Source organism: Eupeodes corollae, chromosome 1, assembly GCF_945859685.1.
Source record: "Eupeodes corollae chromosome 1, idEupCoro1.1, whole genome shotgun sequence".
In the NCBI taxonomy this organism is placed as follows: Eukaryota; Metazoa; Arthropoda; class Insecta; order Diptera; family Syrphidae; genus Eupeodes; species Eupeodes corollae.
Window position 1 is genome coordinate 114,573,193 of NC_079147.1, and position 18,358 is coordinate 114,591,550.

The window sequence follows — 18,358 nt, forward strand, 5'->3', positions numbered from 1 at the left end:
TGTGAAGCGGTCGTTAATAAATTTCTTGAGGGTTTTCTGTTGCCCAGTATCAACGTATCCCGATTTGGAAATGGAAATGGGAAACGTCAGACGAAATTAAAACAGCACCAATAGGAATGTTTTGAAAAATGTCTTCACAAAACAGCTCTGAAGAACTACCATTGCGGATATATTCCTCTACGACAAATGCGCGATGCTCACCGTGTCACGCCATTATGATTACTAAAAACGGAACGTAGACCTTAATCTATCTATACCCGGAATAAATAGCTTTAAATAGAAACGTCTAAAAATACGGGAGGTTTTTTTTGCCGGACCCTGTATTTGATAAAAATCGTTTAAGAACCTGTAATTTCTCAAGTAATGTTCAATATCAGTTTCATGGCACCTTAATTGTAAAACAAATATTTAATTGTATATCAGATTCCATAAGTCAACTATAGATACTGATGAGCTTTTTAAATAAAAAATTATCTACGATAAAAAAGTACCTGGCGATCTCAATTATCTATTATTAAACTATCTATTATACGAAGCTGAGCCCGACAATCAAAGACGATGAAACGAACATTCTTTATGGCACTTGATGAGAACTTTTATGGTTCCATATTTTACTACCTTGTTTATGTCTTCAATATCTCAATAATACAACGAAATGCTCTCTTTTTAATTTTCTTTAACTCCGCTGAAGATCTTATGCAATCGATACCCAAACTGACCTTTCGGTGATCGTGGCCAAACGTATGTACTTCCCTCATAAATATCTAAAGAAGTTCCGCCATGAAAGGTGGTTAGCACTCTCACAATGTCTGTGTTTATAACATAGGTATATAGTTTGAACAATTTCTGCGTTAAGTGAATGGTCAAAGAGTGGTTTAACTTGGTCGGCTAGTGATGGTACGAGTATGAAGACCAATAGACTTCTTCTCCCTCCCTCTTCAAAAGCAGACATCGCTGTATTTATTTATTTTATTGGTGTGATGATGATGCTCAGCTAAGGAAACATATTATTTAGATTTTACCACTAAAGCAGTGCGAAGGTGCTTTGGAATATAAGTTGTGTTTGAGGTTGTTTATTACATATACATAACATTAACAAATTTGTATCTCGATATAAAAGTTAAGGTCGGAAATTATTAAAGATTTAGTTTGAATTAAGTTGTCAAAGAGTGCGTGCAATTATTTGACCGAGTTTCACAAAAGGAACAAAATATATATTTAAAAAAATGCAATCGTTCTTTGTGAGTTTATAAAAATAATTATAACCTTTAGTCAGCTAGAACCTAAAAACTTTTATTTTAATGTAGATTATTGCCTGTCTTATACCGTTTGCTGCTGCGGTTCCAGCATATAATTATCAGCCCCAAAATTTAAATACAAACACGTTTGGTCTACCGATTTCAAATAATCAGATTGCATCTCATCAAGGACATCAATTTCTGCAAGACGTCTTGCAGAGCTCACAAATTTTCTCAGGATTCTCCGAATCTCCAAGTCAGAACCATCTACAACAATCAATTAATTCAAACACACAATTCCTTGCTCCTAGTAACCAATTTCAACAAAACCAATTTACCCATCAACAAAATGCACCGATTGTAAGCAAGGACATTTTCGTTCATGTTCCGCCTCCAGAGGAGCCCGAGCAAAACCACCATGCTCAAAATGCCCCAATCCTCCCACCTCGAAAACACTATCGAATTGTTTTTATCAAAGCGCCAACAGAAAAATCAAGTGCGGCGTCTTTAAAAATTACTCAAGCACCCATTGAGGAAAAGACCATCATCTATGTTCTGAGTAAAAAAGAAGAACCTTTGGATCTGCAAGCGGTATTCAAGGATGTAGCACCAACTCAACCAAGTAAACCTGAAGTGTATTTCATAAAGTACAAGACACAAGAGGAAGCTGCTCATGCACAACAGTCAATCCAAGGTAAGTAACTAATGGGGCTATAAATGAATCTTTCAAGTTCATCATCATTAACATATCATAAAATAATCCAATAATATAAATTGACAATCACACTTTCGTTATTCAATCAAATTATGAGAATTAGATGTGCAAATTTTGGAACATAATTTATATTCTATTGAGTGGGTTTTAACTGCGTACAAGCTTTGATTTTTATATCCGTTTTTTTCGACCATTAACTGGAGGCGACTACTTAAAAAGCCAATAACTTAACAATTGTAAAAAAGTTATTGGCAAATTGAAGTCATTCATTTTGTTCTTGAAGCTATAGGATACTTTTTCAGTTAAAAGTATTACTTTTTAGAGAAATCATGATTTGAATATTGTTAATAGTCTTGATAAAACTATTTAATATTAGTTATATCATTTGGCTTCCATTTTAGCTGAAGAGCTGGGAACACAAATCACATTTCATATACTTTACCCCTACGCCAAGCTAACACTGATGTTATCATTATTATAGCTTAAGTCATTAACCTAGTTTCCAATTTTGTAGAAAAATCCCAGACTATTGTTTTGAATTTGACCTTGAGCCGACCAACGATTATAAAACGCTCATTCAAAGTTTCTTTTTTATTACCTTTTAGATTATAAAAATTCATTCATTTTTTTTTTCTAAAGACGCCTTCAAAAAATTAACTTGAAAATTATTAAAATTAACTTTAACGTCTCTCTCAGTTTTCAACAGTTCAGAATACTATTTTATAATTCTTTTAAACTGGGTTAACATAAAATTACCATTTTAAGTGGAAAAGGTTGTACAGTTAGTAAAGTTTATGAATAGATATTGGAATGCTTCTCTTGTAGCTTTTGAATGAGATTGAAATATAAAATACTTATTTGATATATTTACGCATGGGCGATTTGTCAAATTGAAAATTTTAAAATTTTTCGAGGTTTCAAAGTGCCTTGAGTCGAAATATTATTATTATTATTGTTATTATCTTTTTTAAGCATATAAAGTACAAATGTTTTAATATAAAAGATTTACGAGCATGGCTTAAAAGCCGTCTGCCGATTATATCTAAAATTATTACATAAAACTTACATTTATACATTAAATAAATAAATAAAATTAAATAAAATGTTGCCAGTTAACATAGACATATTTTAACAAAATATTATTAGAGTTTAAGACTTTATTTTAATCAGATCTAATTAAAACTTATCGAAACTAATATTAATATATTGCAAAAGGTGCATTTAAAAAAAGAACAAAATTAAACTAGTGTATTCAAATTTAAAAGATTGATGAATTAATCAATTAAAGAGTATTGGTAGATTAAGGGATTCAATATTAACTAAGAGATGGGTTTATAGTTTAGCTTAAACAAAATAATAGATTGATTCTAAAAGATATTTACATAAGTATTTCTGTAACAAACCAGATAAGAACTTTCCAACCACAATCACTATTTAGAATTGAGTAACTCTCTTCTGTGGAAAGCAGCTTTTCCTAAGGTATAAACCACGAATTTCTTGGAGTATTGGATATCTTGCTAGGAAGTTATAAACGTTTTCGATTTGATTAAGGTTGCAAAAATTACAATTATGACTTATATACACTATCTTGCTAGGAAGTTATAAACGTTTTCGATTTGATTAAGGTTGCAAAAATTACAATTATGATTTATATCAACCTATGAGGTCTGTAACAGTGATTCAGTTTGCAGTATATCGTTCTTGACATGCACTCTTTAGCACTGTAATTTTGAAATATTTTTTCGTCAATTGCTTAAAAAAGGCTAAATTAAATGTCGTATTATATTTAGCAGCCATTTCTTCCCAATCTTTGAACGGCCGCGTGTAACAACGTTGAAGTGCATTCATGAATACTTTTTTTTGAAGATTATTATCACACCTCTTTAAAGCTTTGACAATATAGTTTTCTTAAGAAAATTGGAGGTATTCCAGATTCGACAAAGGTGTGTTTAAAGGGACCTCAAATGCACGTTTGAAGAAATATCTCTGGATAACTTCAAAGCATAGAAGAGTGAACTTTTAATTGTTGCATCAAATACTTTTTACCATATCGGTTCGATACATTTGTTATTAAAAAAACTTGACCAAATGCGGTTAGTGGCTGATTTCGCAACTGATGTTTTATCTTTTATATGAGGTCCGATGTTTAAATTTTGTGTTATTGTACCTACGAGTAAGTATTTAAATTTTGTATTCTTTCCTCTTTTCTTTCGCCGTTAGGGTTCCAAGAACGGTATTTTCTGACATTATGATTATGAGATCTGTAAACCATAATCTTCGACTTGGAAGTGTTTATATGAAGATCCCAAGAGTTACAATACTGGTTAAGTGTGTTAATTTGCAGTTGAAGAGTTACCGGATTATCAGTAAGAATGACAAGGTCATCCGCATATAAAAGCACTTTAATAAACAAATCACCAAAATATACACCCCCTGGAACACTGTCTCCAATATCGTTAATAAACGTGAGAAGAGCAAAGGACTCAAAATGCAACCTTGGGGGACACCTACTTCTGTCTTAAATTTCTGCGAAGAGGTTCTACCATTAGAAACTACCGCTGTTGTATTTCAAAGAAGTTTCTCATATATTCTTAAAAATTTTGTTGATAATCCAACACCTGCTATTTTGAAAAGTAATAGTTTTCTATATTTATACTATCAAAGGTAGCTTTAGTATCAAAAAAAAAAATCATAAAGATTAATTTTGGTATCCAAAAAACGTTTAGCGACATTAGTTAGAGTAAAAATGTTATCAACTGTAAAGATGTTAGCTCGAAACCCAGCCTGAAAACAACTTATTTTGTTGTTTGTTTCAACCCAAGGTACAAGTCTAAGAATAGAGAACAGTCGTAATGAATAGAGAACAGAGATACCTCTGTAGTTTTCGGGGAGATTAGGATCTCCTTTTTTTATAGATCACTAAAATGGATGACTCTTTGAAATTCTTTGGTATTTCTTCGTTGTTCTAAAAATTGTTAGCTGGCATTTTTTTAAAACTCGGCTGGATACCATCTAAACTCGAAGCCTTATTGTTTTTAATTTTTTCCAAGCCAAAAAATAGTTCTGGTATTGAGAACGGAGTGTCTAGTTCTTCAATGTAAATAAAAGGTAACGCAAAACATATGTATGATTGGATAGGATCTACTTTTATAAGTTTTTCGAAATATATTTAAATACAATGATTATCTATAAAAATACACCTTTACATAAAACAGAAAAAACTTAAGTTTTGAACTGCATATCTACCTACTTCTTTAACTTACAAAAATTGCTCTTAAAATATTATATTAAGACTTTAGTAAACTTGATACGTCGAGAAATCTCGAAATTTTCTATTCGAAAAATCGGACCGATGACAATAACTTCCTATGTGAAGTTAAAAATACCAAAATTAATATAAAAGTGAAATGTTTAAAAACTTCATAAGTTATAAAAGTATTGTAATAAACTGTTAAGTTTATTTAAGAAAATGTGTTAGAAAAAAAGTATTAATTTTGTTATCTTGAATAATATTCTTTTTGTATAGGCGTCAATCAATAAATTAATTTGGTTTAAGCTTGATAACAAGCTTTTCTTATAAATAAAACTAAACAAAGTTTTGTACAATTTTTTTGTTCACAGACACAATATTTTACCAATTGTTTTAACTCTATGTTTTGTTGAATTAGGAATTTGTGAACTCATATATCGTTTTTTTCTTCACGAATGACTAAATAAATAGTATTGATATACTCTAATGCGTAAACTTACGATTTTGTTTTTGAACTCATTTCCCTATTTTTTCGGATCTTTTAATAGTTTATAAAAAAGCAAGAAACGACTAAGAAGCTCCATGCAAGTCAATTTGCTTCTTAAAAGTTTATGGCTTGAAAATTTACGGAACATATAAACAAAATTAAGATGGTGTTGTCTTTTTGTTTATTTATTTGTATTCAATTTAAAATAAATTTATTTCACTAAATTTAAGAAATGTATATTTTTATTTTATATTAAATTGAAGGTATGCCTCTCAATTTTAATTTATTTACAAGATGCTTTTCTTTTTAAATATATATGCTAACAACCTCTATCATACGTTTTTTTTCATTTTAGCACAATACGATAAACTCGGAGGGACTTCCGAAACAATCAATGAAGGTGTTTCTCCAATAACTTCAGTAATAGGATCTTTGTCAAATCAACAAAATATTCCTCAATCAGAAATTCAGCATGGACCAAATGAATCATTATCTTCATACTTGCCGCCAAATCAATGAAAAACAATTAATTTCCTAAAAGGGCTGTGATTTGTTGAAACAAAATTACCTTACGTACGGAAACTAATATATTGTTGGTTATCTTATGTGCACATTTATTGTATTTATCTCATCATTTTTGTTAAGTTTGTTTGTTGTCTATTTTTAAAATTGTTTATTTGTTTGTGTTACATTTATTTTATTATAAATACACATTGATACATACTTGTACGTACTTAAATTAATCATTGTCTTTATTTTTTAATCGTAAATCTTAGATGTGATTTAAGGTACTTTTTACTTTTTTTTACTATTTAGTTTGTTATCTTTAATGTTTAAATGAACAAATATCTATCAACCAAAATTCAAATATTTTCAAACTTGTTTTGAGTTCAACATCCTTCGAAATCTCAGATAAAAGAAATAATCTTCTGGAAAATGGTTGTGGCCGCCTAATAGCTCTGCACGGCCGGCACAGCTTGAAAACATACTTGTGCATTCCCTTTAATAACTCTAGGTCAAAAGTAGTCCTTGTTTTTTTTTCGAAACGTTAGTCAAACAGGACTTGAGTTAGAAACTGGTCACACTAATTCAATGAACTTAAGACGTTAATATCAAATATTAATTTATCTGTCTTGTTGTCTAAAGACTGCACAAGCATGGTTCATAAGCCAGATATCTGCTCTACTTTCGAAATGCTGATTTCAGATTGTACGTCGAAGAAGTGTGACGGGTGCTCACGAAACTTTTTATTTGTGTGACGGGATGTTCCACAAAAGTTTGTTAGACAGTTGATCTACGAAACAATTACGAGCAAAAAGACATTGTTTATATTATTATTATTAATTAAAATTAACATTATTTGTTTATGTTTGGACGAATGGGTCGTTATAAAGTGTGCAGTTGACTTAAGACAGTAAACGAATCCGTTAGTAGAGAATTTCAATTTTGAAAAAATTATTCTTAGATCAACGAAGATATAAAATTGAATATTTTGCTTGCAACTCTAATTCTACGCTTTTAGATTTTTCTTGGTAACTGCTAGAAAGCCCAGAAAGCACTTTTAATAGATTCTCCGCTATTGTAGCAGGCACTTTATTTGCATGACAAAAGTTGTCGTTCAATCAAGTTGGCATTGCGTTGTAATGATCGCGTTTCACTCGCCGCCGCCGGCCGTGTGAAAAATACAACAAAAATGAAATATTATTGCCGGTTTACTTCAACTGAACAACATTGTTGACCCGGCTTGCAAAGTAATTGGGAGTTATAGCTTATAGACCAAATCCATCTTTGGTAAATATGTGCACAATCACCACCATCGAAACACCTGTAACACCAACAAAGCAATTGACAATTTCACCTGAGACGGAAACAGAAACTACTGGCTAAATGGAATCGCCAATAGCAGGACAACATTTCAAAAGTGAAGAATTCGTACAAGGACCACAGCTGGGCTAAATTTTACTCAAATGTTGGAAAATCAAGCCAAAGTGCAAGAGGCTTTGTATCTTGAGGTAAAGCTTTCTTTTAACAAAATTGAAGAGCATCTTAAGCAAAGGGCAAGAAAAAGATTATATCTGGAAGAAGAGAAATTAAAAGTTTTTAAGCTTAAAACAAAACGCGAAGAAAATCAGAAGATGAAAGAAAACGAAATGAGATGATTAACGGAAATTGAGTACAAAAAAAAATAATCTCATGAATCTTAAATGTATTGTATTGTATGAATATAAGTCAACTTAGCTAACTAAAGTCATCTTACCTTAATTTACTACTATATCTAACTTACATTATGTATATCTTTGAATTAAATTATACAAAAAATTACCTTGCCTTACTCGAGCTACCTTACTTTATTTAACTTACTTCAATATTTTTTTTTAAGGATCTTATTTATGTACACATGTATCTATCTTTCCTTATTAAAAAAAGCACTGAATTTGAAATAAAGCCTTTATTTATGTTATCAAAATCTTTTTCATTCTTGTAACAATTGGTTCCTTATGTTCTGATTGTTTTCAACGGGGTTATCATGGTTGGTATCAGATTCCGGAGATATATGCTCTAGAACGTCAGGATTTGTATCTATTGGTGGAATTGTTTTGTACTAAATACAAATGTTGTGAATAGCTGAACATGCATTTATAATTTGGGTCGATTTCCACTGAGTGTAACACAGCAGTCTTGCACCGAGCAGGCATCTGAAGCGATCCCTTAGATTACCAATCGTTTTTTAGATTATATTTCTTGATTCCGAATACCTCATATTAAAGTCGCTGTAGTGTTTCCTTCTTGAGCGGATCTGAACGGTGTAATCTGAAAAGGCTCTAGGGGATAGCCGGAGTCACCTGCAAATTTAGATATCCAAAGTATCTTTCATTTAGTTAATTTTGCTGTATACCTAGTAGCCATGTATTTCTATCTCCACTCTCGAAATTCCTTTGTAAGATCCCCTGAAGCTCACTCGAATTTCATATAAAGGAATCATGACTAGCTCAGGCATGCCTGGCATCCGCATTTTTTGATCACAAACCTTAAATTTAAATTGTATGAAGACACAATTGAATCAATAAGGTAATACTAGTAAAATACAAATATAGTATTGAAGGCTTTTCCATTATAATAATGATGTTGGTCTTGTTTTTTTTTTTTGGTGCTTGAATTCTTATGTGGCAATTATTTAGGCATACAATTACTGCCGGAATCCTAGCCTTTTCATAAAAAAATGCCTTTGCTTCCCTTTTTTCTTGATCCGAATAGTGAGCATTTATCAAACGAGAGCAAAAGTGCACTTCTATAATTTCAAGCATCTCTTCAATGATCAGGCTCATCGTTGGCTACACCCTTTAGGTAGCTGCCTTCAGCAAAGAATCTTAATACAGCTGCAAGCTTTAATATTAGTTGCACCGATACACTCAAAAAATTTTCCTGGTAGGCAAAATCTGGTAGAAAATACCAGCCAAAAAACTGGTACAATAGTCCAGATTTCGTGGTAAATAACTCCAGATTTCATGGTAAAAACCAAAAAACCAGAAATCTGGTAGAATCTAACAAGTACCAGGAGACATTTTTTTTAACCAGATTTCCTGGTAGAAAAAAACCAGGAAAAAATGTGGTAAAATACTCCAGATTTCGTGGTAAATAACTCCAGATTTCCTGGTAAAAAGAAATCTGGTTTTATTTACCAGAAATCTGGTTTCCTGGTAAAATTTTTGACAGAAAATTTTCTGGTAAATACTACCAGCGTCCTGGTAGAAAGTATGTTTTTTCCTGGTAAATTGAAGATTATCTGGAATCTGGTAAATAGAACCAGGACATTTTTTTTTCTGGTATATTTTTCCTGGTACATAAAACCAGTCTTCTGGTTTTAATTACCAGAAATACTGGGAGTTTGGAAATTATCTTTTTTTCTGGTAAATAAAACCAGGAATTTTACTGCCTGGTATATTTTTTCCTGGTAGATAAAACCAGTCTTCTGGTACTTATTACCAGAAATACTGGGAGTCTATAGATTAAATGTTATCTGGAAAATAAAACCAGAATTTTTTCCGTCTGGTATATTTTTTCCTGGTAGATAAAACCATTCTTCTCGTACTTATTACCAGCAATATTGGAAGTCTTAAAATTATCTTTTATCTGGTAAATAAAACCAGGAATGTTATTGTCTGGTATATTTTTTCTTGGTAGATAAAACCAGGCTTCTGATACTTAATACCAGAAATTCTATGAGTTTAAGAACTATCTTTTTTCTGGAATTTTATTGTTTGGTATATATGTTCCACTTAGGTAAAAAACATATTTTAGTACAGTATGCCTATCAAGCCAGGAAAAAAATTCCTGTTATATTTTACCAGAATTCTGGTACCTACATTCTTACCAAAAAAAAAAATATTCCTAGTATATTTTACCAGACTTCTGGTATATTTTTTTTTTTTAGGAAAAAAATATTCCTGGTATATTCTACAAGACTTCTGGTATATTTTTACCAGGAAAAAATATGCCTGATATATTCTACCAGAATTTTGGTACATTTTTACCAGGAAAAAAATATTCCTGGTATATTATACAAGACTTATAATATACTTTTACCAGGAAAAAAAATTTTGCTGGTATATTCTACCAGAATTCTGATACATTTTTACCAGGAAATAAATATTCCTGGTATATTCTACATGACTTCTGGTATATTTTTACCAGGAAAAAAAATATTCTTGGTATATTCTACCAGAATTCTGGTACATTTTTAACAGGAAAAAATATTCCTGATATATTCTACCAGAATTCTGATACATTTTTACCAGGAAATAAATATTCCTGGTATATTCTACAAGACTTCTGGTATATTTTTACCAGGAAAAAATATTCCTGATATATTCTACCAGAATTCTGATACATTTTTACCAGGAAAAAAATATTCCTGGTGTATTCTACCAGAATTCTGGTACACCACGTTTGGCTTGTTTGCTGGTAGTATTCATCATTCCCGCCATAAATACGTACCTAATACAAAATATCCATCCAATAACGGGACATGCATATTCAGAGATGTTGAATGTGCTCTATGCAAGAATGAGTAATGAAATTGTTGACACAGAGATGTTAAATGTAACTTTTTTTGCTAGTTTTTTCAATTTTTATAAAATAAATAAAAGAATTTGCTTAGTTGTCTTTTTAAGTAATTATTTCTGTATTGCTTAAGGCACATTTCATTACTAAATTTGTTTGGCACAGAAATTTAGAAGATTGTATGCAATTTACCTATTATATTTCTTCGTGTTTTTATTTATCAATGGAACCCATACAAAATTCAGATATATAAAAAAGGCAAATCTTGTTTTGGTTTCTTTTTTTCGATTTTGGTTCTTATTTTTCTGTTCCTATGGGCGGAGTTGATTGATTTTCCAACTTAAATTAACCATGCAAACTTTCATGAAAATGGCAAATTTTTGTATGAAATCTAAAACTAATTAGGTGTCATTCAAATCATTGCAAAAAAGCGTTTTTAAATGTAACTTTTTTGAATAAAAACAAAAAAAAAGATGTCTTGAATAACATTACATGATTCCAGCCCAGTTTTTATTTATTTATTTATTTCATCAATTAGAGATCTTAACATCTAGTTTTCATAGAAAACTAACTAATTTATTTCATCAATTAGAGATCTTAACATCTAGTTTTCATAGAATGTTAAGGCCCAAATATAATAAGCATAGGAAAACACAAGCTTATGTCAAAAGCCTCATAAAAAAACTCAAAATGTTCAGACAACCTAAAACGAAAAACTTTTATGAGGTTATCTCAAATGGACTTTGAATACTGTTCAAGCGACCCAAAAAACACATGTTTAACATAATCACACGTAAAGATCAGAATTTTTGTTTTGTTAAGCTGTGACTTTTTTGAGGTTATCTCGAAACCCTGACTCGATGCTTTAAATTGACCTCGGATTCATTTTCAGCAACCCAAAAAAAACTATTAATACAAATATGCCTTTTATTTGGGTCTTTAAGTAATCTGTCGGTGTAAAAGAAAAACTATCCTATAAAATATCTACTCTTTAGTGTAAGCATTAGTTTTTCAACATTTACATAAATTTAGTTTATCAATTATTACTTAAAATTTTTCGAAAAACTACCTACGAATTGTGTATATAAAAAAGATTATTGTAAATTTTGTTGCCATGTAAAAAATATTAGGTATTCTTAAGAAAAATAAGAAAATTTAGAGTCATTCGTGAAAACACATTTTTTGTTGTGCTTAACTTTTATTAAATATAATTATATAATTGAGGAGGTGATTTTCAAAACCAGCTATTGGTAAAAAATGAGAATGGATGTAATCTGTCCGGTAGTATTCATCATTCCCGCCATTAAAACATACTACAAAATATCAATTCGATAACGGGACATGCATATGAATGTCTATGCAAGCACGAGTAAAGAGTTGACCCAGAGATGTTAAATGTAACATTTTTATTGGTATGGTTTTAAGGTTTTAAAAAATTAATAAAAGAGTTTGCTGATATCGTCTCAAAAAACAATTTATCCTGTATTGTATAACAAATTTTACTGTTGAATTTTTCTGCCGCACATATTTAGTAGATATTATGTGAGTTACTTCCTATTTTGCTTCATGTTCTTATTTATCAATAAAACTCATACAAAATTGACAAAATTATTTGCTATACACTCATAAGTATAGTTGACATTACGATGTATAAAAAACAAACCTTTAACGCACTAATTTATAGTTGATCGCTTTTTCAACGCGAATAAATAAAATTAAATTTTTATGAAAATTATATATTTTTTTATGAAAATGACAACTAATTAGGTGTCACTTTAAATTCTCGCAAAAAAGTATTTTTAAATTAATTTATCGTGCATAAAACACAAAAAAAGATATTTTGACTAGCAACTATAACATTATTACGATTCTACCAAGTCCTCAAAGATGTTAGGGCCAAAACATACTCAGCATAACGGCCATTCCAAAGTAACGGAGAAGCCATGTTGACCTTGTTTCCAGTTTATTTCGTCAAAGAAGAAATCATTTCTTTTGAAACCCTGTAGGGCTCATGATAAATTTGTTGTTCTAGAAGTTTCATGAAAAACTTAACAAACGTATCCAAATTATTCACAGATAAAGCGGTAACGGAGAAGACGCTTAGAATTCTTCTCCGTTGTCGTTTAATTTTCTAATTTTCAGTTAAAACATACTAAATAGGTTGTATTACTTTCTCAATTTCCTTTTTTTATTTTCAGTTCTGTCAAATATGTATTCTCTGAATTTAACCGACTACCAGAGAAAAATAAATTTTTGATAGCTCAAAATGTATCTTTTTTTTTCTTAAACAGTGTCGCAAAAGCATTTTAGACTAAATAATTTACCCAATTCAAACAAGCCTAAATATCAAATATAAATTTTTATATTTTAATATATTTTGTTTGTAAAAACTTCATAAAAAACATTCCTACATACCCCTACTAAGTTTGTTACTCATCTCTGTTTTCTTTTCAATGTGCAGGAAGATTTACATTTCTAATTTAACAACCCTGCGCATTGCACAATGTGCTTGGTATTGTAAAATCGAAACTTGTGTGTTATTTCAGTGCAAACATCGAAGAGAGCAGCACGCGGTTTTTATTTGCGGTAACTTATTCGTGATTTTCCAATAAAATTGTTGGCAAAATTGTATTTAATTATTAGCTCAAGTAAAATTAAAGAAAATATTGCAATATTACTTTATTATTAACAATGTAATATTGTAATTTTTTCTTTGTGCACAATTGTTTCTTCTTCAACCCCCATTTTTAAACTCACAAAAAAGCACGCGCTTTTCCTTTAGCGTTCATCTTCTTCGTTTGGCGTCTGCATTAACCAGGTTAGTACATATCTTACGAATATTTTTTTTAAAATCCCCATTTTTAAAACATTTATATTTTCATATTATTTTAATTATCTTCAACAATGAACAAGCTTTAAAACTAATTGTGAGGAAACAAAGCAATATTCTACTTTTTCGGCATTTTACCAGAGCGTTTATTAACAAGGTTTCTACATACATAATCTACATCACCAAGACCAGACATAATTACAAGTAAGTAACACCATTTTATTAGAATTTTATTTTTGTATCGTTTTGAATCAATTCAATCTGACTTTGTGTAGATTATAATTTTCATTCAGTTTGAAATATAGGTATGTATGTATAAATATAGTATAAAAATCCTCAAATAATATCTGTCGGCAAAATAAAAAAAAAACGTATTTTTTAGGTAAAGTGTAACTTATTCGTAATTTTGCATTACACTTGTTGGTAATATGTATCTTTAGAATTGTGTTTATTTGCATACGCATGTTTAATTATGTACAACAGTGAGCAAGCACGCTCCAATTGAAAAAAAGACGCGCTATTCTACTTTTTCGGGCATTTTTATATGACTTTTATCTCCAATCCCAATTTTAAACTTACATTTTCTCATTACCTGCTTAATGGCAAAAAAAAGATGCGGTTTTTTTATGGAGCATGCTTGTCAACAAAATTTCACTGTTTTAGATGGTTAAATATTAGTTTTATTTTTCTAACCCAAGTGCTTCAAAGATTATTAAATCATCTTTAAGAAAACCTAGCTGGTAATTTAGACCAGACAAGTTCAACAGAAAGTTATATCAGTTTTTAAGGATTTCGTTGTTGTATCGTTTAACAGCAAAATTCTAAACGTAGAATGTCATTTGTATAGCTTATATTAATTTGTATTAATTTTGAGATGGACAATCAAACTAACATTAATTATCCCACCCAACAGATTCCAAGATAATTACAAAATTTTAGCAATCACCGGCTATACAACTAAAAAACTAAACTACCAGCGACTACAATTATCGGCTAGACATCTGACAACCTACCAGCTACTACAATCATCAGCCAGACCAAACTAAATTATATTTAAGCAGATAAAAACAGTAAGTAACACCATTTTAATATATACAACAATTATCTTTATACTAACAGAAATAGCCAAAACTTCAAAACTGCAAAAAAGTATCATCCTTTTATTTGAAATTCATTCTTGTATCATTTTAAAGCAAAATTCAAAGTGATACATTTGACTTTATATAGCTTATCTTAATTTTTAAATATACAGGTAGATATAGGTAATTAAACTTACATTAATTCAGTATATATACCTTCCTATTTTTTGATATTTTTTAATCAATAATACTCATTTGCTTGGCGTTAATAGCTTATAAGCAAAATTTCTTGCTGTACTCAAACACCTAGCAAAATTGATAAAAAAATGGAAGAATCAGAACCACTTTCACCGTCACCTCTGGAGAAAAATAAGATAAGTGAATTAAAAGAAACAGAAACACCGGTCAACATTATCCCATCTAGTCAAGTACTTCTATCGACTACAAATTATGTTTTGGTTCGAGATGACGGTAAATTATTACAAAAGGATTTGTCATCGCCGAATGACAACTCAATAAGTATTCAAGAGCAATCAGATGATCAATCAACGGTAGGTGGGGAAAATATTTCATTCTCAGAATTGATAAGTTCTTATTGCTCCAATGATGATGACAATGAGGTGGAAGCTCTCATAACTCTTTTGAATGAATGGAAAATTCCAAAATTTGTTCACCAATTTTTTATTGGTAAATATAGAATATTGATTTAAAGTAGAAATATTTCAATAAAAACCAAAAATTACGTTAACAGATGAAAATCTTTTTGTACCGGTGTTGAAAGTGGCAAACGAATTTTTCATGGAGAGGTTTTTACAAACTTTAAATATAACAACCGCAAGTAGGATTGTTTTCTTTGATAAGTGGTATCAATGGAAAACCGAACGGTATACATCTTTATCTAATACTCCGTCTTTCGATGAGCGAAATGTTTCTACACCAACGACTAGTGTAGCGTCACCTTCATCTACCACCGCATTAGTGAGCAAAAGTTTGATAGACATTTTAAACTGTAAAGATGGACAAACAATTAAAGATTATTATGAAGAAAATAAAAACATCGACAATAAATCTGTTCGTAAGTTGCTCACCGATACAATTTTGTGTTACGCCAGAACAAACAATGTACATTTCTCGTCGAACGATTTAATAAAGCTCTCAGAAGAAATACAGTTGGTGTTTAATGAGGATCCAGTAAGAAATTAGAAACTGTTACCATTTACTTTTTTTAATTTTTAATTTTTTATGTTTTAATTTTAATTAATTCATAGTTGGATTACTACTGCACAAAAAAAGGCATGAAAAATCCTAAAGGTAAACTTGCAAACAAGTTTCATAATTATCGAGGAAAAAGTCGTTCAATGAATCGCTTGTTTACGGAACACAATAATAAAAAGAAGAAACTCGATGATTTGCCAGTGGAACAAAATACTTTTGAACAAGAAAAGCTGCTTCTAAAAATGAAGCACGATCATCATACAATGAACGCTCAAGAAAAAAGTGATGCATGGGCAAAAACTTTTAATATTCGCCAATTAGATCTCCAAAAGGCTAACAATAAGGCAATTAAATGGGAAAAATTCTATGAAAAATGGCACTTCATGAACTTTCCAAATGGCTATGAATATGTAAGAAAATAATTGGTCCTAATTTATTTTTTAATACCACGCCATTTTAAATTTTTGATTTATCATTAACTAAACAATGTTTTTTTTTTTATTTAATATTTAGTTAAATAACATTATTTCAATGAAATGGTTTTTATTAATTCCAACTTCAGAATTTGATTTGATTTTCCTCTACTCGAATCCTAATTATCAAATACTTCCTTTTCGGTCGTGTGTTTTCTGTAAAATTATTCAATGAAAGCCATAATTCATAAATCAAGTTTTAGAATGCATTGATAACGTATCTAAGTTGTCTTTTCTTGCATGACCCTTCCAGCAATTAATATTTCATTTAATTTTATTATTAGTTTTCAACTTAGGTACTTTAGCAAGTATTGAATTAAAAAAGTGCTTTTTTTAATTTATCTTTAAAAATAAACTTTCTTTTTAGATCGAATCAGACTTTAACAGAATGTTCGCAAATAAAAACGATGTTCTAGTGGGTACCAAAATAGCCAATTTTTGTAATTTAATGCTGCAATATGCGTTCCCAAAATTATTAACCAACATCGAGTTAAAAACCATGCTGTACGATTTCAATCAACAATGTCAAGCAGATGTGTGCGAAGTATCTCAGAGTAACTATAATTAACTCTAGCTATACATATATTACATACGGAGCCTTATCGCCAAATAGTCTTGTTTTGTTCAAGATTTTTGACTTTGCCACTTACGATTATATGGCAATAAGGCTTAGATAACAGGTTCTTATTCTTTTTAATTATTGTAAAACGTAGAAAACATTCAAATTAATCTTAAGTTAAAAATAAAACTCAAAAATTATTAATTTTTCTATTTTCTTCAAATAATATTTTCTTCTTTTTAATATAAAAAGAAATATGTAAACAGTTAACAAGTTTGTTTATTGCAATTCTTGATTGCACACAAATTCAAAGCTTGGTTTAGGTACTTCATTGAATTGTGAAGCTTTGTTTTACAATATCTGTTTATGTTTAAGTTAACAACTTGAGAACCTATTTAACAAAAAAGGAAAAAGTTGTATTAAATTAAATAATAAAAAAAATATTATAAGCAACACTGAAAAATTATTGTTCTTTTCATAAATTTAACAATTTTTCATTTAATACAGCATAAAACATAAAATCAAAACTACCTATTTTCTCATAACAACATTCTCAATTCTTTAACAGATACTATGATTGTGATGGTATTCATGCACTTGCACTATCTACTGCCACCAACCGCACGTGATAACAATAAACGCTACACCGTAAAAGATAGCCAAGAAGCATCGATAAGATTGTTTGCGCTCCCTCAAGACTACAAGGAGTATCAAAATGCTATAGCTGCAAACAGTTCAAATTCCCAGCCACCGTTAATATCAATTATTGGTTCATTGACAAAAATCGAAGAAATCCACGTAGATTTCGATAACATGCATTTCAAGATGTTAACTATGGAACGTGCTATTGATATTTGCCTGAAAACATTCTTCACCTTTAACATGGCGTATCCGAAGCAATGTGAAAACTTTTGGCAATTCATAGATATTTATTTCTACCAAATCGAAAAATCAGCCACAAACGCCAAAGCTCGCAACCTTTTGCGATTCCTCAACTCAAATGAATGTCCTAATACGTAATATATCAGAGTGAGATAACTTTTATTATTCTGTATGTTATAAACATATTTTATATTATTTAATTTGAGTTAACTATTTTATAATATTTAATTTAAGTAATCTTTTTGATGTTATTTAATTTATTTGAATAAAATAAGTTATTGTTTTTTTAAGTTATAAAAAGGCTTATGTTTCTTTTATTTTATGGATTTTTATATTGCAACTTTATGGAAATTTTAGTAATGGGCTTTTTTTTAGCTTTTTTTCAGAGTTTCATGAATCTAATGGTAAGCAAAACAGAAAACTTCTAAATAACCATTTTCCCCCTAAGAAGTAACAAAGTTCTGGTGGATTTTACCAATGTACAAAATACTCCTGATATAATCTACCAAAGTTCTGGTGGATTCTACCAGGAAAAAAATAATTTCCTGGTATATTCTACCAGCATTCTT

The 18,358-nt window shown here is 30.0% G+C and overlaps 2 protein-coding genes across 2 annotated transcripts; both read left to right on the forward strand.

Annotated features, from left to right (window-relative positions):
• The first annotated feature begins 1,033 nt into the window (after nt 1-1,033).
• LOC129940835 (uncharacterized) lies at nt 1,034-6,433 on the forward strand. Its single transcript, XM_056049332.1, has 3 exons — nt 1,034-1,241; nt 1,308-1,932; nt 6,046-6,433. The coding sequence occupies exons 1-3, from the start codon at nt 1,227-1,229 to the stop codon at nt 6,207-6,209; spliced, it is 804 nt and encodes a 267-aa protein (XP_055905307.1). The 5' UTR covers nt 1,034-1,226; the 3' UTR covers nt 6,210-6,433.
• A 6,831-nt stretch (nt 6,434-13,264) lies between these two features.
• LOC129942928 (uncharacterized) lies at nt 13,265-17,927 on the forward strand. Its single transcript, XM_056052086.1, has 8 exons — nt 13,265-13,569; nt 13,665-13,785; nt 14,495-14,651; nt 14,933-15,347; nt 15,412-15,851; nt 15,929-16,285; nt 16,716-16,902; nt 17,476-17,927. Exons 4-8 carry the CDS (start codon nt 14,987-14,989, stop codon nt 17,925-17,927), a joined length of 1,797 nt encoding a protein of 598 aa, XP_055908061.1. The 5' UTR covers nt 13,265-13,569; nt 13,665-13,785; nt 14,495-14,651; nt 14,933-14,986.
• Nucleotides 17,928-18,358: the final 431 nt, after the last annotated feature.